At 45.5% G+C, this 25,377-nt stretch overlaps 1 protein-coding gene across 1 annotated transcript in view; it reads left to right on the top strand.

Moving 5' to 3' along the window:
• Positions 1-854: 854 nt before the first annotated feature.
• The window catches only part of Adam12 (ADAM metallopeptidase domain 12), a 319,985-nt gene continuing 295,462 nt past the window's right edge, over positions 855-25,377 (top strand). Inside the window, exon 1 of the mRNA XM_028868879.2 lies at positions 855-1,314. Within this exon, the coding sequence (XP_028724712.1) occupies positions 1,224-1,314 (91 nt within the window). The 5' untranslated portion in view covers positions 855-1,223. The remainder of the gene's footprint in view (positions 1,315-25,377) is intronic.

Consider the following 25,377-nt stretch of genomic DNA (forward strand, 5'->3'; position numbering starts at 1 on the left):
TTCTTCTTCTTCTTCTTCTTCTTCTTCTTCTTCTTCTTCTTCTTCTTCTCTCTCTCTCTCTCTCTCTCTCTCTCTCTCTCTCTCATCTCTCTCTCTCTCTCTCTCTCTCTCTCTCTCTCTCTCTCCTCTCTCTCTCTCTCCTCTCTCGGCAGAATCTCACTTTGTAGCCCAGGCTGACCCAGAACTCACGGTGTAGCCCCTTGTTAGCCTCAAACTTACAGTAACCCTCCTGCCTCAAGCCCCCAAATATTAAGATTAAGGGAGCGAATCATTATGGGTGGTTGGAATCTGCATGTCTAACCAGCCCCGTAAGATCAGTGAAGTTGGAAAATATCTGGACCTTTTCCTGGGTCTAGACGACAGAAAGGAAACTTCAGTCAATCTATCAGCGTCAAAAACAGCATTGCATCGAAAGCGCCGTGCCTAAGTGCCTGGTGCTGTAAATTCAATCTTATTCCTCAGATGTGAGGTGCGGGTTTGGGGCCTTGAGAGGCAGCAGTCAGCCTGCCTGGCTGTGCACCATATCCCAGACCTGTTCCTCGTGTCCCGCCGGTTCCCGGCTAGCCAGCAGCTAGCAGCCCAGTCATCCTTTCCAGCCTCAGTCTGGAAAGCTGGACCCCGCCGCCGCGTGTGCTCTTGGCTGCCGGCCCCCGGGCCCCACGGCCACATCATCCTGAGGCTGGGAAGTGTGAGTTCCCGCGCCGTCGTCGCCACGGAACCCAGTCTATGCGGGCGGCCCTCACTCAGTGTCCGGGGGCATCCTGCATCCAGCCGCCCCCGGGAGTGGGCGGGACCCGGGCGGGCGGGGACCCCGGAGCGGTCTCTAGGACCCGCGGGACGCCGCAGGCGGGCGGGGTGCGGGGGAGACGCTAATTTGTTCCGTGGTAATGAGAACGGCAACTGCTGGCCGCGGATCCATTGCACAGGCCCGCCCTCAGATCGCTGGTCCCCGGCGCCAACTCGGACAGGCTGCTCATTTATTGCAACGGTCAAGGGCGGCTCGTGCCAGAGTAGCGCGCGCGCGCACGCACACACACGGGGAGGGGAGAAAGTTTTTTTTTGAAAAATGAAAGGCTAGACTCTCTGCTCTGCGGCCGGGGCGCTGCGCGAGGGGGTCGCGGCAGACTCAGGGCAGTAGGACGTCCCGCGGCTCTGTGCCCGCGTGGGATGCTGCAGCGCTGGCTGCTGGGCCCCCGAAGCAGCTGCACGCCAGGCCGGCGACAATGGCAGAGCGCCCGCCGCGGCGCGCGCCCCCCGCCCGCGCCCTCCTGCTGGCCCTGGCCGGGGCCCTGCTGGCGCCCCATGCGGCCCGAGGTAAGTCACCCGTGCAGGCGGCTGCCCGCGCGTCCCTTCCCCGCCACCTCGAGCCAGTCTGGGGTCTCCGCGTGCCACAGACGCGGGGAGAGGAGACGCACCGGGGCGCATCTGCGGAACCCCCGGGCTCGCGCTCCCAGCGTCTGGACACCCGTCCCCTGCCAGGTGCCCACTCAGGGGGTTGGGGATGTGCGTGTGTGGAGAAGACACTTGGCTCGGGGCCTTGAAGCAACTAACGTCTGGACGAAAAGGCACAGCTTCCCCTCTTGGAGTGACATTTGCTCCTAAGGCTCTCTCAGTGTCTTGACAGTTACACGTGTCGCCTGAGCGGGTGTGCGTGGGGTCGTTTTACTGATCCGGTGGGTTAGCAAGTTCCTCCACCCAGCTTCGGAGTCAACCCCCCACGAGGTTTCCACCGCCTTGACGTAGTTGGGGTACGCAAGGTGGCCACGCAGATGCCCACCCCGCCCCCCGCCCCCTCCACACACAGGTGTACCTGCAGCGCTCTTTACTTTTTTGTTTTAATTGACTTCCTTGCCTATGTCATCCCTTACCGATCTCCCGCTGCACTCCCTAATTGTCAGTAGTGATCAAACTTTAACAGAACACTTTTCCCATCTCACTCATCGTTGGTGATAAATAATCGCTTACATCAAGACCTCGTGTAGAGCGAGAACCCACTTCGGAGTTAAACGAAAGTGCATACATTAAAGGCGTTTTCACAGACTTGTATTTTCCTGAGTTGAATCTTCTTAAAGCCTGGGCACCTGTGGATTCTGTTTGCATAATGAGAACTCACAGCAGGTGCCTTTTTAAAATTCGGGAGCTTCCCTGGCCACCATCGCGGCTGGCTCCCTTCTGCCGCTAGGGGCGCTGTTCACCAATGAATAATTCGCCTTGGCCGCCGACTCGTATTTCTGTGATCCTATGTAACAGGCATTTAGTTTTCAGCAACTAGCCCTCCACCGTCCAGGATTTCCAACACGAAACGTTTTATTTCTCAGTTGTCACCGTTAACTCTCCACCCCAGCATGTCTGTCATAATGTGACCAAATCCTAGCTCCCATAAATATCTACGCAGCAATATAGACCAACCTGGCAAATTGGTGATTAAATTAAAAGACTGCACACACCAAGGTAGTATCTGTGAAAAAGGCAACAACACTGAAGACTGTTTAGAGAACTCTCTGGGACCTGCGCATGAAAACGCAGTCAAAGGTGTTTTGGGAAGAGTTTTGTACAAACTGAATCCTTTGAAGGTTTTATAGCAAATGTACTTTAGAAACATGTAAACTAAGTTTCAAAGTATGCCTGAGGTGGTCCTGAACTTGGCACATGCCTCACACACATAAACAGAAGTCCAAGCACAGCTGATATTTTTTTAGAGACAAATGTTTATTAAATAAAGCTAATAGTTGGGGAATTATTGGGGGGGGGCGTTATTTACTACTTCATGGCTGCAGTCTTGGTAGACAGAGCCCTGCCTTGGGATAAAGACAGCTTCAGCAAGGCATTCAGGCCAACACACATTTAGTGGCTTAAGTATTGTGGTTTAATATTCCAAGTTCAGGGCATGTTTACACTTAGAGTCTCAGGATCAAATCTCAGTCCGTGCCCCAAACCGTGTCACTGAAGATGTTTAAAATGCAAACCCACGAAGCATTTATTCATGTTGGCAGAAGAGGGGAATCATTACTTTTTGAGGGCTGAGCATATCCTGAGTGTGACCGTAGCCTTCTTCATTACCCCAAGCCCCAGCACAGCTCAGCCCAAACATGTCCAAAACAGAGTCCTGGATCCCAAGTTCCCCACTCCCCGCAATCTTCTTCACTATAGGAGTGCTATCTGCTGCCTTCTCCCCGTGCCTCACGCTGGCACATCCCCCCTGAGTCTCCCGTCACAACATAAGCCACCAACTGCGAGGGTGTGTTCCCATCTCCGCGTCTCCTTCCCCTTTAGTGCACCTTTCCATCCAGGCTGCCATCATTACCCCATCCCTCTCTAGATGATTACTTGCATCACGGCAGCTCTTGACTTGTAGGCTTGGTGTTCCTCTTGTCCTCACCTGGGCTGTTCTCTCCAACACTGTCGCCAGTCTTAGTCCAGTCCATCCTGAATCAGACCATGTGTGTTTCCTCTCCTTGGTGACATCTTTCCTTGAACCTTCATGTTACTTGTGTGTTCGTGTATGTGTATGAGACTTTATGGGGGGGTGTACAAGTAGAGGACAGAAGACAGTCTCCAGTGTCAGTCCTCAGGTACCACTCACTTTTTTTTGTTTGTTTGTTTGTTTTTCGAGACAGGGTTTTTCTGTGTAGCTTTGTGCCTTTCCTGGAACTCACTTGGTAGCCCAGGCTGGCCTCGAACTCCCAAGTGCTGGGATTAAAGGCGTGCGCCACCACCGCCCGGCCACTTTTTTTTTTAAACCCCTCAGGTACCACAGTGTCTCTCACTGGCTGGAATGCATCAAGTAGGGGTGACTGGTTGACCAGTAAGCCCTAGGGATCTACCCATCACTGCCTCTTAGCCATGGAATTGCAAGTGTGCACCATCAAGCCAGACTTTTTGTGTAAATTTGGGGACTTGAACTCAGGTCCTCATGGTTGCACAGCAAACTATTTCCCAATTGAGCTATCTCCCCAGCCCCATGAACTGGTTATTTTTTAGGAACATGATCCAGCAATTGCTCCAGGGCTATCCTTAACCAAGAGCCTGGGAAGTTCTCTCACATCCTTCCCATATTGCCTCACTTCTTTTCTGCGAACATAACTTTTTCTCCCTTCCTTAAAAAAAAAAAAAAATGTGATGTACATGTTCCAGAAACTTCTAAGGAAGAGTATTTGGGTGTTATACATTTTGAAAAAAGTTTTATGTGTATGGATATTGTGCTTGCATGTATGTCTGCTCTGTGTGTGTGCTTTGTGTTGTGTCTGCAGAGGCCAGAAGAGGGCACCAGATCCCCTAGAACTGGATTCTACTGATGTTTGTGAGCTGCAGTGTAGGTGCTGGGAACTGAACCTGAGTCCTATAGAAGAGCGGCCAGTGCTCTTAACTGCTGAGCCATCTCTCCAGCCCAAGATAGTTCTTTGATAACTGTGAATGTATGGAGACTGCTTTTAGTTGCAAATAACAGAAACCATGATTTCGGGGTGGTTTTTGTTGTTGTTGTTTTAAACAGGGAAAGTCACTATGAAGTGAACAGTACAGGCGTGATTTTATAGGTGTTGCAGGCCAGGGCTACAATCAGGGATACTGCACATTCTTTGTATCTGATCTTCTTAGATGTTACTGCTGTACTTACACTTACTGCCTTTTGGTCTCATCCTGGCTGCATTACCTGCATTGTTCTCATACCTGCATTCTAGGCATCAATAGAGAAAAAGAGGCAAAGGGGAAAGACTACAGTACCCCCCTTTTTTCAGGAAAATAATATTTTGATAAGCCTTTTAGCAGATTCACAGACCTCACTGGCAGTTTATGACCCAGGATGTTGTCAGTTGCACAGAATTCTGGAAGCAAGGATATGTGTAGTTGTGCACACTGGCACTTCTAAAAATCCAGAGTTCTATTAGAAAGCTTGTGCCTGCTGTACCCTTCATAAACACACACACACACCACACACACACACACACACACACACACACACACACACACGTGCGTGCATGCGTGCACGTGTGCATATGTGTGTGTGTGTGTGTGTGTCTGTGTGTGTTTACACATATAAAATTATTGCTACACTTGACATACATTTTCTTCCACTGATATTTGGCTCTACTTGGCTTCTATTCCTTCCTTGTGGAAACAAATTTTATTTTTAAAAGAGAAATGAGGCTAAATAATCTAAAGAAGCTGAGCACATTTCTTCCCCACCGAGATGTGTTCTCGTTCTCTCTCTCTCTCTCTCTCTCTCTCTCTCTCTCTCTCTCTCTCTCTCTCACACACACACACACACACACACACACACACACACACATTCACACACATGCATACACACATACATATACATTTGTGTGTATGAATATGATACGGTATATGTGTGTATACATGTATCTATGTAGACACGCAAGGTATGGCCAATATTCCAGGCTTTTTTCTTTGTGTGTGTTCTCCATTCCATCCTCGATTGATGGTTTGGTAGAAGTCATATGTCCTCGGTATTCAATAAAGAATTTCTTTTTCTGTCTCTATGCCCACTCCTGCTTGAGAACATAAGTTAATAGCATGATCATTGTTCATCTTTTAAATATATTTATTTTATTATCTTTTCTAACTGTAATTTTAACATTTTGTGTGGCATGCTTTAGTGATTTTTTTTTTTTATTTATTCCTTTTAGCTCTGAAGACACCATTGGTTGGTAGCACTCTTTGTTTACCTCAGGGTCACTGTGAATTTTGAGATTCTTCTCTTCCCACTTCGGAAGAATCTCTGACTTTCTCCAAACATCTGATTTTGGGTTCACTCTTGCCATTTAGTAACGGGATTCTGAGCTGATTGGAAGTTCCATGTGCTTCCACAGATGGGTTTATCCATGGGGAAGGAGGCTACATTGGGGGACCTCCATATAGTATTGGTTCTGGCATAAGTGTTGTTTTCCTTTGGGCTTATCAGTTTCTTGGTTTTTTTTTTTAAATCCCCCTATCTCCTGCTGGAGGTTTTAGCCTGGCCCCAAGGCCTTGGAGTGCAGCAGGACAGGGTTGAAGAGGATGCCATGTTCTCATGTCACCTTTGTTTCTATTTAATGTTTCTGTCTTTAATTCAGTACTTTGTGACCTCTCCTCTCTAGGGTCTGAGGTGTGGATGGGAGTGGTCTTGAGCTCAGAAGTTCTTGTGCTGCTGTGTCTCCCAGATGCATCCTTGTGTCCTGGGACTGGGGAGGCAGGCAGCTGCCATGCCAGCTTTCGAGTCAACTTAGAGCTTCGAATTCTCATTTTCCAGGCCCATGAGAGGTGCACAGGCCCCCTTCCAGGGCTTTGCAATGTCCTTTTTGCCTCTAATGGCTTTCCTATTCTCTAGGGAGGTTGTGCTTGCTCCATCTCCCTCTCTCCCTCCTTCCCCCCCCCCCCCCCCCTTCCTTTCCCTCTGGAGTGGTGCTAATGATGTGCATTAGTTACTTTTCCATTGCTATGATAAAACACTATGACCAAAGCAACTTATAGAAAAAATAATGTATGGGGCTTATAGTCTCAGAGGTTACTCCATAATGGAGAAGCAAAGGCACCAGGCATAGTGGCGTGATCAGGAAGCTGGGGCTCACACCCTAAACTGCAAAAAGGAAGCAGAGACAGCAAACTAGAAATGGTGGGAGTCCCTAGACTCTCAAATCCCACCCCCAGTAACATGTACCCACCAGCAAGGCCACACCTCCTTAGCAGACAGAACAGCTCCACCAGCTGGGGGCCAAATGCCCAAGACTATGGGGGAAGTTTTTCATTCAAACCACCACAGGACAGGACCCACACAGCACACTCTTATGCCCAAGCTTGGCCCAGAGCTGCACATCTTCTTACTCTTGTGTTGCTGAAGAATTTCTCTCCAGCTCCCAACGCCAAATCCCGCCAGTCCCAGAGCCCACTTATAAAATAAACACACAGACTCTTACATTATTTAAACTGTTTGGCCATTAGCTCAGGCCTATCATTGTCTAGCTCTTACTCTTATATTTAGCCCATTTCTATTCATCTTTACTTTGCCACGTAACTGGTGCTTTGCATCTTTCTTGTCCTGGCGGCAGCTCCAGGCAGTCTCCTTTCCTTCTTCCTTCCTCAATACTCCTCTCTGTTAGTCCCGCCTATACTTCCTGTCTGGCTATTAGCCAATCAGTGTTTATTTACACATAGCGATATCCACAGCACTCTTGCTATTATTCATGTCTCATGGTTATTGTTGCTGTTAGAATAAGTGCTGCGTTACTGTAGTTTCGAGGGGGAACACGGGGAAGCACCCGTGCCTCTGCCATGCCCAGCTAGAAGGCAGCCAGGCCTTTATTAGCACAGTTGACATTCTCTTCCCCACACCATCGTTAGGCTCCTTCTCTTCCTTCCTTGTGGAAACAAACATTAAATCCATTTTAAAATGTTTTAAAACTTTCTTTTCAAAAATCTACGAAAACTCAAAGTCAACATATACCTAATTAGACAAATGTTGCAGCTGTGGAAATTGCACACAAAAATATTTTCAAGGACGGAAGCGCCCGTCATTTAAAAAAGCTAAGTAGATTTCTTCCTGCCCTAGATGGTGCTGTGAGGAGCTCATGACAGTTGCAAAAAAAAAAAAAAAAAAAAAAAAATTGTGGTTTTTTTTAATGTATCGGAGTATATTCTACGAGCTTTTTAAAGCTCTGTTGTTCCCACCATGTCTCTGATTTCCAAAGATAGGTTTGATAAGTGTTTTTGAATATGTGTTTGGAGGCACATGGGTAGCCCAATAACCCTCAGCCCTGCACCCCACATAACCCCACAATCCTCAGCCTGTACCCCACATGGCCCCACAACCCTCAGTTTGTACCCCACATGGCCCTACTACCCTCAGCCTGTACCCCACACAACCCCACATCCCAAGCCTGCACTCCATATGCCCCACAACCCTCAGCCTGTACCCCACATGGCCCCACAATCCTCAGCCTAAACCCCACATGGCCCCACAACCCTCAGCCTGTACCCCACATGGCCCCACAACCCTCAGCCTGTACCCCACATGGCCCCACAACCCTCAGTTTGTACCCCACATGGCCCCACAACCCTCAGTTTGTACCCCACATGGCCCCACAACCATCAGCCTGCACCCCACATGACCCCACAGCCTTCAGCCTGCACCCCACCTGCCCCACTGCCCTCAGCCTGTACCCCACATGACCCCACAGCCTTCAGCCTGCACCCCACATGCCCCACTGCCCTCAGCCTGTACCCCACATGACCCCACAGCCTTCAGCCTGCACCCCACATGGCCCCACAACCCTCAGTCTGCACCCCACACAACAGGGTTAAACAATTCTGGATGTCAGGACTGAGAAGTGAGGTGGACATAGTCTAGATAGAAGGTTTTGTATTCCACGTAGCTGTTTTGTTCTATATGTGCAGTTAGTATTTTACTAAACCCAGAATTTTTATACTAGCATGTAGATATCAAAAAAAAAACCACTGTGGGTACTGGAGCTAGGCACCATGCCAAGATCTCAGGCAGCACCAGGGAGAGAATCCTGCAGCTTGTCCTGTTCCTGCCCTCTTCCCACAGCAGAGGACACTGGGGCTTCAGATGGTGCCTGGATGTGACAGATGCAAGGCCATTTCCATGCTATCTCACAAGGAAAAGTAGGCCATACCCCAGCCATGGTAAACATCCTGTAATCTGTGTACTCTATCTTTGGCATAATACAATGCTCATAGCAGTGAGATTGGAAATCCATCTGATTTTCAACAGAATTGGTAATGCAGGTCAGAGACGCTGCTTTCCAATTCAAATGTGTGCTCGAGTCTTGTGCTTTGGACAGACCGCTGTTTCAACCTTCCTACTTCCTGCAAGTCATTTTTCATCCTGTTTCCTTGGACCTTATTTAGTGCCCAATATACCTTGCCTCCAACTGACAGATGAGGAGGAGAAGCTGAATAATTCAGCCTCATATTGATATTTTTTTTTTATCCTTTAAGCTTTTATGTCATCCCAAGGCTGTACATTAAGAGCCCAGCTTCCTGGCAACTGTTTTAAAAATTGGGCAGCCTCCTTGGGTACCTGGACCTTCTACCTGCTTCCTGCAGATGCTTTGGCCTCCATAGCCCTTTAGATGACCCCCTACAGATGCTGGTGTCCCTGTGAATGCCTCTCTGAGCAGAGCATGCTAAGCACCATTTAGCACTCGAACCCAAAACTGTCTTACGTCATCTGACATTAAAGCCAGGAAAGGATGTAAGCATTCTGTGTGTATGTGTCTATCTGTCTTCTATGCTCACTCAAGTTGAATGTGATCTGAGAACCTGATTTTACTTGTTTGGTTTGTTTTGAATCCTTAATATCCAGGTAATATTATTGGAACTTGCATTAGGATTTTGAATTGTCTCATGATATATTCTTTTATAAATAAATACCTTAGTACTTCAATCTGTGTGTTTGTGTGGGAGTATGCAGGGCACATACATATGAATGCAAATGCCTTCGGAGGCCAGAAGAGGGTGTCAGGTCCCATGGAGCTGTAGTTACAGGTGATATGAGCTGTGCAATGTGGGTGCTGGGAACCAACCTCAGGCCCTCTGCTTTTAACCACTGAGCCATCTCTCCAGCTGGTTTGTGGTTTAAAGGGCTACTGTTCTCTGGTTAATGGAGCAGGCATGCTAATTACTTTCCTTGACATTGTGACAAAATGATTGACAGAAGTGACTTGAAGGGGGGAGGGACTTACTCAACTCATGGCTCAAAGAGCATCATGCAGGAAGGCACGGTGGAAGGAACTTGGGGTATAGAAAATCAGATCTTAAACCAGGCAGTGGTGGTGCATGCTTTTAATCCAAGTACTCACAAGGCAGAGGAAAGCAAATCTCTGCATTTGAGGCTAGCCTGTTCTACAGAGTAAGTTCCAGGATAGTCAGGGCTATGCAGAGAAACCCTGTCTCTAAAAACCATATATATAAATATATATCTTTTATTATTTTATTATATATTATATATAACCATATAAACCATCTATATATATGAAAGTGAGATCTTAGTGAATCAGGAACAAAGATCTAGGTTGACCTTTAGACCCTTGGGGCCTGTCCCTCCAGTACTGTATCTGACAGTTAGGACCCATATCAAAGGCTCTGCACCTCTCCGGACTGTTAGAGTCTAAATGTTCAAACACATGAACTCTATCCCTGCTTATGGGGACAGACAGGAGTGCTTCACATTCAAACCATAGCACCAAGTAAACATTTCAAGCTAAAATACTTTTTCAGTCAACTTCAACATAATTTAGTATAGTAAGAAAAAGATGATTGAGAAAGAAAGTTGAGCAAAGGACCCAGAGTAAGTAACACATCCGTATTCTTACTCACTAGATTTTATTATACATGATTTAGAATGTCTAAACTTTAAAGGTCTAAAATGTTTAAAGATATGTGTGTAGCCACACACCCTTTTCCCACCCAGCCAACCTTCCTTTCTGAGTAGCTGGTGGGTCTTAAATATACATTTCTCCAATCAGTTCCTGATGTTGCTTTTTCATTTAAATGTTAGACTAATGGTTCCTTACTGCACATGACATTTGCAGCCTTCAGGGTTTTGTTTTGTTTCATTTTTGAAGCATCAACATGTTTTTAAGCTTTATTCACGCTGGCATTTGTACTTGACTCACTCTTTTTAATTGAACGGGTAGGCTCTGTAAATTCTGCTCTCCTCTGTTGACAAATACCTGCTTCCCCCAGCTTTTTCCATCACAGTGGTGGATCCTCAGCCTGTCTCTTTCTGTGTAAGCCTGAGCTCTGGGGGACCTATTATAAGGGAATTGCTGAGTTGTACAGTACGTTCATTTTCCACTTTAATATACTTTGTTAAATTGCTTTTCAAATTGGCTCCACAAAGGGAAAAAATTCCTACTTGGAGAGTTTTGATTACACAAAATTAGGCATATTTGCTATTTTCTAGCTTTTACATTTTGACAGGCTAGATGTGATATATTTTCATTTTTGAACTGACATTTTCATGACTATAAGATATTCTCAGACTAGTTTTGTTTATACATTTTCTCTGACTAGCTTATTGTTATTTATCTTTTTTTCCAGTCTTCCATATGGTTTATCTTTCTTCATTCATACAACATAGCAAGTAAGGTTACAGAAATTTTAAGAAATGGCCTGAAAACAAAAATAAAGCAAAAATTATGCACAATTTTTATACTCCCTAAAACAATCACTGTTCCAATATTTTATGTGTTTTTTATTGCAGAACAGGAGAATTGGAGTCATGGTGTAGATATTATTTTGTAGCTTGCTTCATTTTTCCTTCCATTTTCTTTTTTGGAGTGGGGGGTGACTAATAAGTTATTACTGAGGTTACTAATAGGAGTAGAGTTGCTTACAAGAGCAGAGATAACTCAAAACAGCAGCCACATCATGAAAAGTCCACCCACACCAACAGTGGAGAGCTGTAGCCCCAGACCTGCAGCGTTATAGTCTCCCAATCTCTTCTCAGAGCTAAGTTTCCTTCCCAGGGCTCAGCTCTCTGGACCACAGGCACCTCTCCGAGTTGTCTACTCCTGCTACAAAGCTGAGGAGGGGCCCCGGAGAGTCTTCTAAGTTTCTGCTTTCTCAGACTTGTGACCTCTTGTTTACTTCTTGAGTCTCAGGAGCCCAGTCCCTCCTGGAGGATGTTGCTAGGCGATGCTTAGCCCCTTCTCCAGCACTTAGCATCCTTGCTTTCTCTTTTAAAAATAGTATTGTTATTAATTCTTTGATAATTTCATATATGTTTTGATCATATTTGTCTCCCTCTCCCACTTCCCCCAGATCCTCCCCAACCCCTCCTCAATCCAACTTTGAGTACCCCTCCTCCTTCCTCCTTCCTTCTTCCTCCTTTCTCCTCCTCCTCTTCAAATCAGGAAGTCCAATTTGTGTTACCTAACTACTCTTAAATGTAGGGCATGCCCTGGTCAACCTACCAGGAATCTTGACATTTTTTTCTGATGCTCCCTCCACAGTGTTCCCTGAGACTTGGAGGGGGTGATATAGATGTCTATGGCTAAGAATTGGGCCACCATGCCATAGCAACAGTCACTTGGTCTCAAGAGCTTTACCAGTGGTTCTGAGTATGCTATCCATTGCAAAAAGAAGTTTCTTTTTATGACTGGCTGAGGCTGAGAGCAATACTAGTCTGTCTATGATGGGAACAGGGAAAAGCATCCATTTATCTGTGGTGTGTGTGTGTGTGTGTGTGTGTGTGTGTGTGTGTGTGTGTGTGTGTGTGTAAAAGTCTTCTCTGCATATATGTCTGTGCACCATTTGCATGCCTGGAAACCAGAAGAGAGCATCAGATGCCCTGGACCTAGAGCTATAGATGGTTGTGAGCCACCCTGCCGGTGCTGGGGATCTAATCAGGTCCTCTGGAAGAGCAGCCATTACTCTTAACCTCTGAGCCAGCTCTCCAGCTCTCATTTATCTGTTTTTTAAACATGACTTTAAAAATTACTCTGCATGTGTGTGTGTGTGTGCGTGATATGTGTTGAAGGCTCATGTGGGATATGGCACACATATGGAGGTCAAAAGGCAACTTTCTGTAGTCAATTCTTCTTTCCATGGTGGGGTCAGAGGATCAAACTCAGGTTGTCAGGCTTACAGGGCAGTGCTTTACCTATGGAGCCCTCTTGCTGGCCCTCTTGGTGGTTTTGTTTTGTTTTGTTAAGTTGGGTTTATGAATGTTTCCTTCTTTTCTGAACTCCAAAAGAAATTTGATAATTTCTCCTAAGGGTTAACTTTGGCTATTGACTTATAACTGAAATGTATTTTCTGTTTATTAGAGGATATCAGCATCTACTTTTGTGCACATCTAAATAACCAATGATCATGGTAACAGTTACTGAATCTGCTTCCCATTCTGGTCAACACAGATCTGAGAGCTTCCTTCCATGATCTCCAGGGAGGTCGTAGGTGCTCAGGTTGGCAGTATGTCTTGTTGCAGTGACAATATTCCTGAAAGAAGGACTTGAGGAGGAGAGGTTCAGAAGTACAGATCCCATGCTGAAGTCAGCCAGCTAGAGGAGGAGAGGTTCAGAAGTACAGATCCCATGCTGAAGTCAGCCAGCTAGGCTCACCCTGAAAATCCTGCACCACAGGAAACCTCTCCGGGCTGAGAGGACCAAGATGGCTGGAACCCCAAACCTCAAATTGTTTTCTATATTCTTTTTGTTTGTTTATTTGTTTTTTGTTTTTTTGAGACAGAGTTTCTCCATAAAGTTGTGGTGCCTGCCCTGGATCTCTTTCTATAGACCAGGCTGGCCTTGAACTCACAGAGATCCGCCTGGCTCTGCCTCCTGAGTGCTGGGATTAAAGGCATGTGCCACCAGCACCCAGCTGTTTTCAATATTCCTGAGAATTTTATGCATGTATACAATAAAATACCATCATACCCCTCCCATTTTCTCCTCCAACTCCCCTCCAATACATCTCCCTTTCAACTTGATATCTCTTTTCTCTCTTGACAACCCACTGAGTCCAGCTGGTGCTGCCCATCTGTACGTGGGTATGGGACCATCCATTGGAGCATGGGGATCCTACCAGTGGCCACATCCTGGAAAAAGAGTGACCCTCCACCCCCCAGAAGCTGTGAACTTCCAGTAGCTCCTCAGTTGGAGGTAGGGCCTGGGGATCTTCTACCCCTTCTGCTCTGGAACTTTGGCCGGCTTGGCCTTGTGGAGGTAACCACAGCTGCTATGAGCCGGTGAATGCAATAGCTGTGTCCACTCCAGAGGACAGCAGTTCACAGCCCTCCTCCACATCCTCCAGCTCTTAACTTCTTTCTGCTTCCCCTTCCATTCAGACACATTTTATAATCTCTTTCTTCCTTGGCTATCTACTCTATAGTGTCTACTTCTGCATTCACCCAGAGGATGCCAGGAGATAATGTAAAGGGCCCTGTCCATACTCAGCTCTTAGAAGACTTAATTTCTCCCATTCTTCCTTTCCTTTCAAGATTGTTTATGAAGTCGCATTCCTTTGTACGAATATTAGAATCTTCCTGAAGGGTTTGCATAATGTCCCATGCAGAGATCTCAGCTAATTTGGCAGAGAATGAGCATTCTCATGACCTCAAGGCTGCTGCCATAGACATAGACATTTCTAGTTACTCATCCTGGATAATGATATTCAGGATGGTTTGGATGACTTTCTCCCCAGAGTCCTTGCATAGCTCTGCAGGAGTTCTATCTAGAGACTCGGAGCACTTTTAGTTGTTACTTTAGATCTTTAACTTTTGTTTGGGTTGTTTTAAAGATCTATTTTTAGTTTTGTTGTTTATGTATCTGTGAAAGTGTCTGCCCCTTGAGTACAGGGTACCCACAGAGGGCAGACCATTGGATCCACAGAGTAGGAGTTGTGATCGGCTGCATCTTCAGGACCAGCAGCCACCACTCTTCCATGCTGAGCCTTCTCACTAGCCTCTAGGTCTTTAGTATGGAAAACAATAACTACATAGAAGTAGACTTCTGGGAATGCCTTGATGTCTATTACTTAGTTTCTACAGGTACTAGCTCTGACTATTCTTGTTTTACATATGGATATACATTTTTTTGGGCTCTAAATGATGCTTCTTTTAACTTAATGGTGGGTATTGATTTTGAACTCAGTGACCTTGCATACTGTTTACTAACACTAGTAGAACATATACTCAGTAGAAATCCTGTGAGCATTATCAGTTTTTCATGTTGTACTCCTCCCCAGCACCACCACTGCAGTCTAAATAGAAGCAGGCAGCACTCTTGCACCGTTCTCCACCCCACCTCCTATTTTCATGGGAGCAGCCCTAGTCTTTGCCTGTTTATGTGCCTTTTTCCTTCTCCCCCAACCCCCACCGTACTGCCAAAGGACTGGCCACGCCTTCCAGATCCGTGAGTTTAGGGGCTCTAAGCTCCATTCTGTTCACACACTTTGACTAGTACTGTCTGGGTTTTCACATTTGCACTTCACTAACAGAGTCTGGAGAGAACCTTTGCCCCCTCTCGGCCACACAGGCTAAGCGTGGGTTGATGCTTCCCACTGCACTTCTGAGTTTTCATGATCACTGTTGTTTGGTGGTTCAGTTCTGCTCTTTTAAAACATACATTGATTGTTGCGATTGGTCCTCATTGTTAACACAGGATTTGGAATCTTCCAGGTCAGAGGTTTTCAACCTGTGAGTTGCCACCAGGGGTCACATATCAGATATTTACATTATGATTCATAACAAGAGCAAAATTACAGTGATGAAGTAGCAATGAAAATAATTTTATGGTTGGGGGTCACCACAACATGAGGAACTGTATTAAAGGGTCGCAGCACTAGGAAGGCTGAGAACCACTGTTCTAAGAAAACCACCTATGAGTGAGGGTGTTTCCAAAGAGAGTTAACTGGGGAGAAAAGACTCACTGAAATGGCTGGTATCATCCTACAGGCTGGGGACCATGGCTGAATAGAAGGGAGAAAAGCAGAAAGCCAGCTGAGCCCCAGGGGTCACCCCTCTCAGCTTCCTGTGGTATGAGTGGCATCAGCTGCACACCCTTGCAACCTCGGGCTGTCCCCACCGACACACCTTCTCTAGCATGACAAACTCAACCCTCAAATTGTGAGCCGAAGTAGCCACCCCTCCCCTAAATCGCCTTTGTCACAGCAACAGGAGTAACTAATGCATTGGTCTAATGTGGCTGGGGTTTGGGGGTGCTGTAGAGATGCCGCAGTCCTTAAGAGCACTTGCTATTCAGGCAGAAGATCCAGGATCAATTCCCAGAACCCATGCATGTCAGGCAACTCACAACCACTGAAGACTCCAGTTCTAGGGGATCTGATGCCCACTTCTGGCCTTCAAAGGCACCTGTGTGCATGTGGTATATATATACATACATACATTCAGACACATGTGTGCACACTCACACTCCCCTTCCCCAACACACACACACACATTAAATAAGTCTTTAAAGTAAAAACAATGCAGTGGGGCCATACTGGACTCTGGTCTACTTTTGTCAGTCTGGACGTAGTCTGGCTCATCTAATACAGTCAAGCCCCTATCCACATCCTACCTGCAGATCTCCCTGCTGCTGGGTTCAGCTCACTCCTTGTTAAAGGTGTCTTCCACCAAAGGTTTCTGATGAACAAACCAGATTTGCTTTCTACAAAGATGTAATTCTTTCATGGGTTTAGCTCTGTGTAGAATTCTAGATGGGCAATTGTTTTCCTTGAGCAGATAGAGACCTCCTGGTATAGCCCTGCCTTCCCCGAGATGGCTCAGGTCTCTTTGGGGTAATAGTTACCTATTGTACCTAAATCTGTTTTTTTCTCTAGATAAAGTAGTTCTTTGTTATTGTGTCTGCACATTTTTATAGTTTTATTGCCATTTAATATGAATTTATTTTTGTTTATATCTGACATGGAATAATTTTTATTTATGTCAGTATCACCCCCACCCCACCCCACCCCCATCTCTTCTTCCTCCTCTTCCCCCTCTATTCCTCTCCCAGGTTTCAACTGCCTAGGTAGATGGGATTATGACCTATATCACCAGGCCTGGCTTTCCTGTGCTTCTTGAATCCAGTCGTTATGAAGATGATTAACCATTGCCCCTTTCCTTTATGACCTCCTTTGAAGCTCTTACTTATTCTTGGGCCTTGTTAGTCAGTGACCCTGTTCATAGCTTCTGCTTCTGCCTTGATCTTTCATTGCCTCCTTCTCCAAGTCATGTCTCCAAGACTAAATTTCATCTCACCAATTCTCCTTTTAGCTGTGTCTAAGTTACCATTTAAGCTATCTATTGAATCACTTTACATTTCCCACTTGTCTTTAAATGTTCATTTGTAAAAGCTTTATTTTGTTCTCCAAACTTGCTAGATACATTTAAAAGTGATATCCTTTAGTTGCCGTTCACTGGAATTACCTTTTTTTTATGTCTTTGGGTATACTATATTGTCATCCTTTCCAGATCATTCCATTATCTCAAGAGCTTAGAGTGAAATTTTTATTTTTCTTTATTAACATAGATCATCTCTTCCAGAACCTTCTGCTTTCCCTTTCCCAACTGCCTCCTCCATGGGAGCTCTCTGCACTTTGGGCCATGGTATCAATTCAGGAACTTTTCTGTAGAGCATAGTCTGTTCATGCCTGACAGGTGCTTGGGAGTTCACTTGTCTGAACCCATTCTTGTAGATCGTTCTCCCGCTTGGAACATTTACACCACATGTTTATTGTAAGCCTGCTCTCCACACCCAAGTGGCAATGGCTTGAAGTTCTGAGTCCCTAGTATAAGCAAGGGTTCAATGAAACCACAGAACTAGACCACTCTGTGGGTAGAAAAAAACAGTAAAAAAAAAAAAAATGACATTGTTGTCTCCCCAGGACAGTAAAAACTGGGAAAGCCTTGCCAGTTTTAAGGGAGGCATGAGAGCTAAAACAGCTTGGGCATTAGAGTAGTGGGATGTGGGGCACAGGCCAGAACAGCCTGGGAACTGGTACAGGGGACTTTGATCTGTCACAAGCTTGTCTGGGTTGACCAAGAACTGGATGCTCATTGGTGGAGGTAGCTGGCTCCAGGGTGGAGGGGGTGTGGCTCAGGACAGTAATCCTGATCTCCACCAACAGAAACCTGCCTTATAAGGTTTCTGAGCAATGCTGACTTTAGGTAGCAATCCTTCTATTTACCTGCTCAGAGTGCAGTCCGAGCTGAGCCATGACTGTCGTTCAGGACACTGTCAGCAGCAGTGGTATTTTTGGAGCCTGCTTTGGACCTAACATCTAATAATGATCAGATTTTGGGGCAAACATAAGTGACTGGAGAGATCACAGATTCTGTGAGAAACTCTTGGTGTTTTTATAACCCTGACAACTTGAGAAGGGTGGCCCTGAAAACATCTCTTTAGATTTTTTTTTTTTTTTAAATGGGGAGATTGTGGTACCAGGAATGGGAACCAGGGCCTCGCATGCTAGGCAAACATGTACCCTGCGATAGAGCCTTGACCCAGGTCCTGGTTTTATTCAAGGGACGTAGCTGTCATCCTATGTGTTCAAGTCATATGTCAAAAAACCCCTGGAGTTAGACCAGCATCCACTGGACCTCCTGGCTTCCGAGGTATTGGAATACCGGAATGTCTTTGCTGGGAATTCCTTTAATTCCCTCCAATGAACTTCCCTTTCTTTTAAGTACAGTCACATGGGTCCTCCAGTGTGGGTGTCCCATTTAGCATCTGTCTGTGTTTCAGTGGCAAGTTCTCGGTGGAGTCATGGTGTTTTCAGCGCCAGAAGGCGCCGTGTGAGTCAACACGTTTCCTTCCTGCATACTGTGATCCAAGAGTTGGGCTCTCGGAGCTGAGGGATACAGGGGTGTGAAAACCAGACACAGGCTCTCACCTCATGGCATGCAGAGTGCATGCATCCTAGGGATGTGCTGAAAAGAAACTGAACCCACTCCAGGGGCACTGGGGCTCAGCTTCCAGTACTCAGAATATTCATCAGAGCATCAGGCAGCTGCTCTCCTGCTGGCAGGTCGGTCTTTGCCTTGGCAGCTGCAGGGGTGGATGTGCTAATGATGGGGCCAAGCTAATCCGTGGGTGAGGCCATCAGCTGTTCCCATCCTCCTCTGGCAGAGGCAGAAGGAGAACAGCTGGGGAGCCAGGCAGACACGCACTCCGGAAGTGGCCTCTCTGCCAGCAGAGGTGTCAACAGGATTCCTCCTCTTGCCTGCACCTTCTGGGAGCACACACTAGATTTTTTTCCATGCTCACTGGTGTTGATAAGGGTGCAGGTGGGGGGGAGGTTGTATGATGGAGCAAGTTGATGGTAGACACTCAACCTGAATATCCTTGCAGCTTTTGGAATGGATTCTGTGATTCCACAAAAATGCATTTCTCCACTCATTTATCTAGGGGGCAGGAGCCAATTGCCTAAACGACACCAACATTTGATGACTCATTAAGTTGATCCCATGAGCTTTATGCCATGTCTTCACGGGGAACTCACATTCCTTGAGCACCATTAATTCATGGGAACTTCATGCCCCCTCTTATTTTCCCCTGCCAGTTTGACCTCACAAATTTCACAGTCCCCTTGCCTGTTTCTCACCTCTGCCCACCTTTAGAACACACTTTTCATTTTACTATCTCCTCAGCATAGCTGAGGGCTAAGCCATTGGTTACAGGGGGTCAACTAAGACAGCAATTTGCTAAGAGGGTGGGAGGAAGGATAGAATGAGTTGAAAAACCAAGCTCAGACTGTTGTATTCAGACATAGATGCCCCTTCCTAAAGATACCCGCATCTCCCAGGAACATCAGTGACCTAAAATAAGGTCCCAACTTTCACCTGTCTCCTCTGATGTCACACTTGGATAGATGCAGTGAGTCAAGGGTGCTGGAAATTCTCCCACCACAGTAATGAAAGTGACAGGTGGCCAGGATGGAGAGACAGAATCTGGACTTAGATAAGTGACCTCTTTATAACTGTGTGACCCTGAGGAACCTAGTAAATCTTTACCTTAGATTCTTTGGCACTAAGGAATGAAAGTGTAGTCATCTGCCTGGGCTGTGGTAACTTTGAGTTAGGAAATATAGGCATTTGATATAGATTATACCAGGAGGCATCAGGATCAGGAGGGGATGTTAGTTCACAGAACCTTAGAACTTGTACCTTCTGAGACATGGAGGGTAACTTAAGCCACTGAATGAGCCTCAGAAGGTACAAGTTCTAGGTTCTGTGAGATAATGTTCCCTCCTGATCCTGATGGATGGTCATCAGAGTTGTTCCCAAAATACAAGATGGGGGTATCAAATTTCAGGGGTGTTTCCCTTTCCTCCGATTTTTGATCTCATGTTCCAGTCTTTGGAATTAGGGCATCTCTCTGTAACCCAGGAATATAGTGTCAGTTCATCCTGGTCTCTCCACATAGCCCTGGCTGTCATAGAACTCACTATGTAGATCAGGCTAGCCTCAAACTTACAGAGATTTGCCTAGCTCTACCTCCTGAGTGCTAGGCTTAAAAGTGTATCCCATCTTGTTGGCCTATATCGGAAGGTATAAAGATTAATTTCTTCCTTTGCCACCATGGGGATATCATGGGCTGGGCAAAAGGAATACTGAGATGAGAGAACATGGCAGACAAAAATCCAGGCCATGGATTTTCTAAGCCTTTAGCTCCCCATGGACCTTTGAGAAAGGGCTCTGAGAGGCAGATGAAGAGTAGAATGGGGAAGGAAATCGAGCTGTAAATGCTCATCAGGGATTTGGGTAGGTGTTGATATGAGTTACTGTTGAGATAAGAGTCTTTTACACGTCTGTGAATGAAACTTAGCACACAGCCTCCTAGTTCTCCTGCCCATTACCAGTCAGAACACAGGACACCGCCAGTGTAGCCCATTCAAAGTACTGAAACTTTATTGTTCAGAATTCTACAAATTAAAAAAAAAAATTCAGACATTCTAAAATTTGAAGGAAATATTCAGCCCCAAGACCAAGTGTTGGCATTCCTTCCCCAGACAGGGCAGAAATAAGTGGGGGACAGTCCCCTGTTGCTGAGGTAGTTTTTGCCTGGTCACGTCTTCCATCATGAGTTCCAGCCACCTTGTAACAAGTGGCTCTTCAAACACATCTCCTCAGTCTTAGTTCAACACATTTGACTCCACCTCAGAACTCCTTTTTAGAAACAAAACAAAACAAAAGATTCTGTACCTACCAAACAACCTTTCCTAGAGTTGACGGTCCTTACCTTGTAGCAGAGAATTAAAGTCTTGCTTGTGTAATTCAATGAGCCAGCCCTGCTTGGAGAGCTTGGCCTCATTCTCAGTTCATTCATCCTCCACATCACCACCACGCTCCAGGAAGGCAGGAGCCACGATCAACTAACTCTCTTCCCACTGGAAAGCCATGGCTGGAAGTTTAAGACCCACAGGGTCTTGGACCTGGTAGGAAATGCAGCTGTCACTGTGCACATGAATCCCTGTACTAAGAAAATAAAGACCGAGTAGGACTTGGGCTGATCACAACAATTGTGCTGGCACTGGCAGTGTCCTTCACATTCAGCAGGCACTGGCCTAAACCCTTTGAAGGAAGTAGCTTGTTAAAATGGGACCACAGTTCGGGGAAATGTGTGACCTTCATGGCATCCATCATGCGGATGGAGGAGCAAAGGCGCAGAGGACTTGGGATCTGACTTAGCTGCTAACTGGCAAAGTCAAGTGCAGTGCTTGATTTCAGGGCCTGCTGAGTTGACAGGGGAGAAGCCATGATCTTCATGCAGCATTTTCCAGCTCCCACTTCTGATGATCCTGGGGTGCCCATGGAGGAGACAGCTGCCCTGCTTTCCAGAAGAACACTGAAGTTTTCACTCTGACTTGTCCTGCCAGTCCTGACCTCAAGGCTCCATTTTTAGGACCCAATGCATTTAACTCTTTGTTTCTATACCAAGGAATTATATAAGCTTATCAGCTCAACTGTGTTTTCACTATAGGGAAATTTATCATGTGACAGGTTCAATTACTGATTCTCCCATTCTTTCTCACAAATAAAATGCAAGACTCAGCCTGGTAACTTTCAGCCATGACAGAGAGATTGTTGATAAAAAATTTTAACATATGTACATGGGAATACCACTTATTTCACATCAGCGCCTGCTTAGGATCCCATAGTGTTCATGGGATAGAGATCTAGCCGTGACTTGCTTGGTACTCTGATGTGGCTTCTCTTACAGGCATCAGTTAATATATTGCCAGGACTGGATCTCATCAGAAGTATTAATTGGAAAGAATTTGTTTCCAAATTTTATACCACCATGCAGAATTCAGTTTTTTAATGTATAGGAGGTGACACTTCCCAGAAGTCCATCTCATTTCCCAAACAGAGCTTGTCTACAGCTGTTGGGAAGCAACAAAGGATAGAGGGTAGAGGGGTGCTGCTCACAAGAAACCAGAAGTGATGTAATCTAATCATGATGTGATGACCAAAATCTGTGAGTTAGAATTATAAGGCCATCCTTAAGGCAATGGGCAGCTATACAAAGAGGCAACAGGAAGCCAGATCTTTAAAGTCTTAGGCTATCTAGCACAATGAGTCAGCTAGACAACAAGTTACTATTGAACCTATCTTTGACAGACAGAGCTTCTGTTCTCAGGTATCAGGATGGGAAATAGCATTCTGTCTCTAGGGCAGTTTTCTTCCTGCATTTAGGTTCCCCAACTGCCTTAAGTCCTGTGTTACTGCTGTGTCTCCCTTGCCCCTGTCCCTGGTCCATTTTCTCTCACTCCAACACTGTCTTAGCCTGAACTCCATCACAGATGTATTAGGCGGGTTCTCTAGAGCAAGAGAACTGATAGAACACATACATATTATAAAGGGGCTTACTAGACTGACTTACAAATGATAGGGGCTGGATAGTCCAATAGTGGCCATCTGGACATTGGAGAGGCTGGGAGCCTGGCAGCTTCCCAGTCCACAAAGTAATCCCAATCTGGTGTTGGAAGATTCCTAAGGATTGCTGGTGACAAGCCAGTGTCTAAAGACACTTGAATCTGGTGTCAGTAAAGAGTGGCAGTGGTAGCAGAGGTGGATGCTCTCACCAGGAAGAAGTGAGGGCAGACACGCAAGTTGACTTCCCCTGGGAACTTTGTCCCATCTTGTCCCTGGTGCCTGATGCAGCTTGCAAGATACACTGCAGCGGCGCAGCGACTGAGTAACCCCCCTTACTGTGCTTTTTTTGTTTCTTTTCAACAAATGTGGATCAACTAAAGAGCTACTCTTTCCTAATTTTTTTTTTCCTTTATCTAACCATTCACGTGAACGGATAAGCACATTTGACAATTCTTTTGTTTACGAAACAATTCATGTGTCCTAATGTTTGGTATGGGAGACGTAGTATTTCTAATATCAGTGATCCAAAGGAAACAGCTCTAGGGAATACTGTGATGCTCCAACCATTGGGTAAAAATAAAATGACAGTAGGTTAGATGATGTCTCTACCAGCGCAGCCTGTGCCTCTCACTGCCCCAGGAAGGAAGCAGATGAGGAAGCGTGGTGAGAAGTTCTACTCTGGAACTTAGCTTTGGGTTCCCTGTAGTTGTTATTTAGTGACCCAGTGGTGATAAACTTAACCGTGTTTTCCATTTTTTCCCCTTTTATCCTCTCTCTGGAAGGCTGAGCTTTTGGAGTAATTTTGGTTCAAAAAAGTAAAAATTCAATCGAGAAGGCAAAATACTCTTTCTAAACAAAGTTCAACTTCAGCAACCCCAAATTCAATGGAGAACTCCACCGGGCTAATTTGCAAATCTTGAGTTTTACCTCGGCTCCCTCCCGTGTTCCTCAGCTGTCCTTTCTTCTTTACAGCCATGTTGGATGACTTGACTTCAGTGGCTTCAGGAAACCGTTTCTGTGTATAAGTTTGAAAACTTAGCATGAAACATGGTTGTTGTTAAACTCTAAGTAATTTTAAAAGAGCATTTCCTAAGGTGGTATGCCATTTATTTGTATAATTCTCTCAGTGTTTACCATCTGTCCTTTGTAGAAATATGAAAATAAGCACAGATTACGGAATATAGAAGTGGATTATCAAGGGAACAGTGAGCTTCGTGTCTTTGGAGAGTTTTAATGTACACAACAATTGGGTGGCCTAATTAGTTTTAGGCCTGGGAATATGATCTTCAAGATCTATTTAGTTTCTGCAAATTAGCACATTCGTTTGTTTCCTGTTATTTATGTATATGCACATCAGGACATACACACATGCACACATGCACACACACATCCATATTTATGCACATCCAGGGAGAGCTACATTTGAATTCCTCATATTTTATTAAGGATTTTATATCTAAGTTCATATGACTTTCATTGCTATATTCTTTCCTGGTTTGGATAGTAAGGTTATACTGGCCTCTTAACAAGAGTTGTGAAGGTTTTACTTCCTCTTGTATTTTATGAAAAAGTTACAGTAAGATATTGTTATTTCTCTCTTTAACATCTGCTGGGATTCATCACTGTAATAATCTGGGACTGGTGTGTGTGAATGTGTGTGAGTGTATGTGAGTGAGTGTGAGTGTGTGAGTGAATGAATGTGTGTATTTATGAGTATGTGAATGTGTGATTATAAGTGTGCATAAGTGAGTGTGTGTGAGTGAATGAGTGTGTGTGAATGTATGTGTGTGTATGAATGTATATGAATGAATTGTGCAAGAGTATGTGAGTGTGTGTATGTGAATGAGTGTGTGAGTGTATATAAGTGAGTGTGTGAGTATATGAGTGAATGGGTGTGTGTGAATATGTGTGTGAATGAGTGTGTGTATGAGTGTGTGTGAATATAAGTGAGTGTGTGTGAGTGAATTAGTATGTGTGTGAGAGAGAACGTGTGTGTGTGTGTGTGTGTGTGTGTGTGTGTGTGTGTGTGTGTCCCCGTGTACATGTCCAGATTTGAAGCCAACTTTCAGGAGTCTGTTCCTGTCTTCCACTTGCTGAGGCAGGCTCCCTTTTGTGGTTTGTGCCATGGAGCATACTTCAGGGTAGCTGACCCCCAAGCTTCCAGGAGATTGCCCTGGCTCTGCTTTCCACCCCTCAGCAAGAGTACTGGACTACAGATGTGTGCTGCTGTGTCTAGCTTTTTGTGAGGGTTATGGGGATTGACCTTAAGCCATCAGGCTTGCATGACTCCTGCTTTTACCTGCTGAGATCTCCATGGCTCTTAAAAGGATACATTTAAATTAACACATACTTGAGAATTTTAAAAGATGTCTTTTGTTTCTATGTCGTGTGTTTACAGAGGAGGCGTTTCTGTTGTGATCTTTCTATCTGTTGGACTGTGCTTACACTTGAGTTGATAACGCAGGTGAGTGAATATGCACAAGCATTTGAAAGCAGTGTGTGTTCTACAGCTGCTTGGAGGACAGCATCCTATCGCTGGCAATGTCTTGGAAGAGTTTACTGTAGCACGAATCTTAAAGGGTCTTAATAAAAACAAACCTGAGGCCAGGCTTGGGGGTGAATGCTGAAAGATTAGAGAAGCAGAACAAGCCACAGCCATCTCACCTTGCCAATTCTTCAGCTGAACCTGTTTCCTCAGACTGGAAGCCTCTCAGTCCTCATTCAGAATGAATCTCAGCTGAACTATGCTGCTCAAAGCCAAAAAGCTTAACCAGCTAAAAGCTTCTAGTTTCTGGTCTTCATGCCTTATATACCTTTCATCTTTCTGCCATCACTCCCTGGGATTAAAGGCTCACTTTCTGGGATTAAAGGCATGAGTCACCATGCTTGGCTGTATCCTTGAACACACAGAGATCCAAGTGGATCTCTGCCTCTGGAATGCTAGGATTAAAGGCATGTGCTACCACTACCTAACCTCTATGTTTAATATTAGGCTGTTCTGTTCTCTGACCCCAGATAAGTTTATTAGC

Source organism: Peromyscus leucopus, chromosome 1 (genome assembly GCF_004664715.2).
Source record: "Peromyscus leucopus breed LL Stock chromosome 1, UCI_PerLeu_2.1, whole genome shotgun sequence".
Classification (NCBI taxonomy): Eukaryota; Metazoa; Chordata; class Mammalia; order Rodentia; family Cricetidae; genus Peromyscus; species Peromyscus leucopus.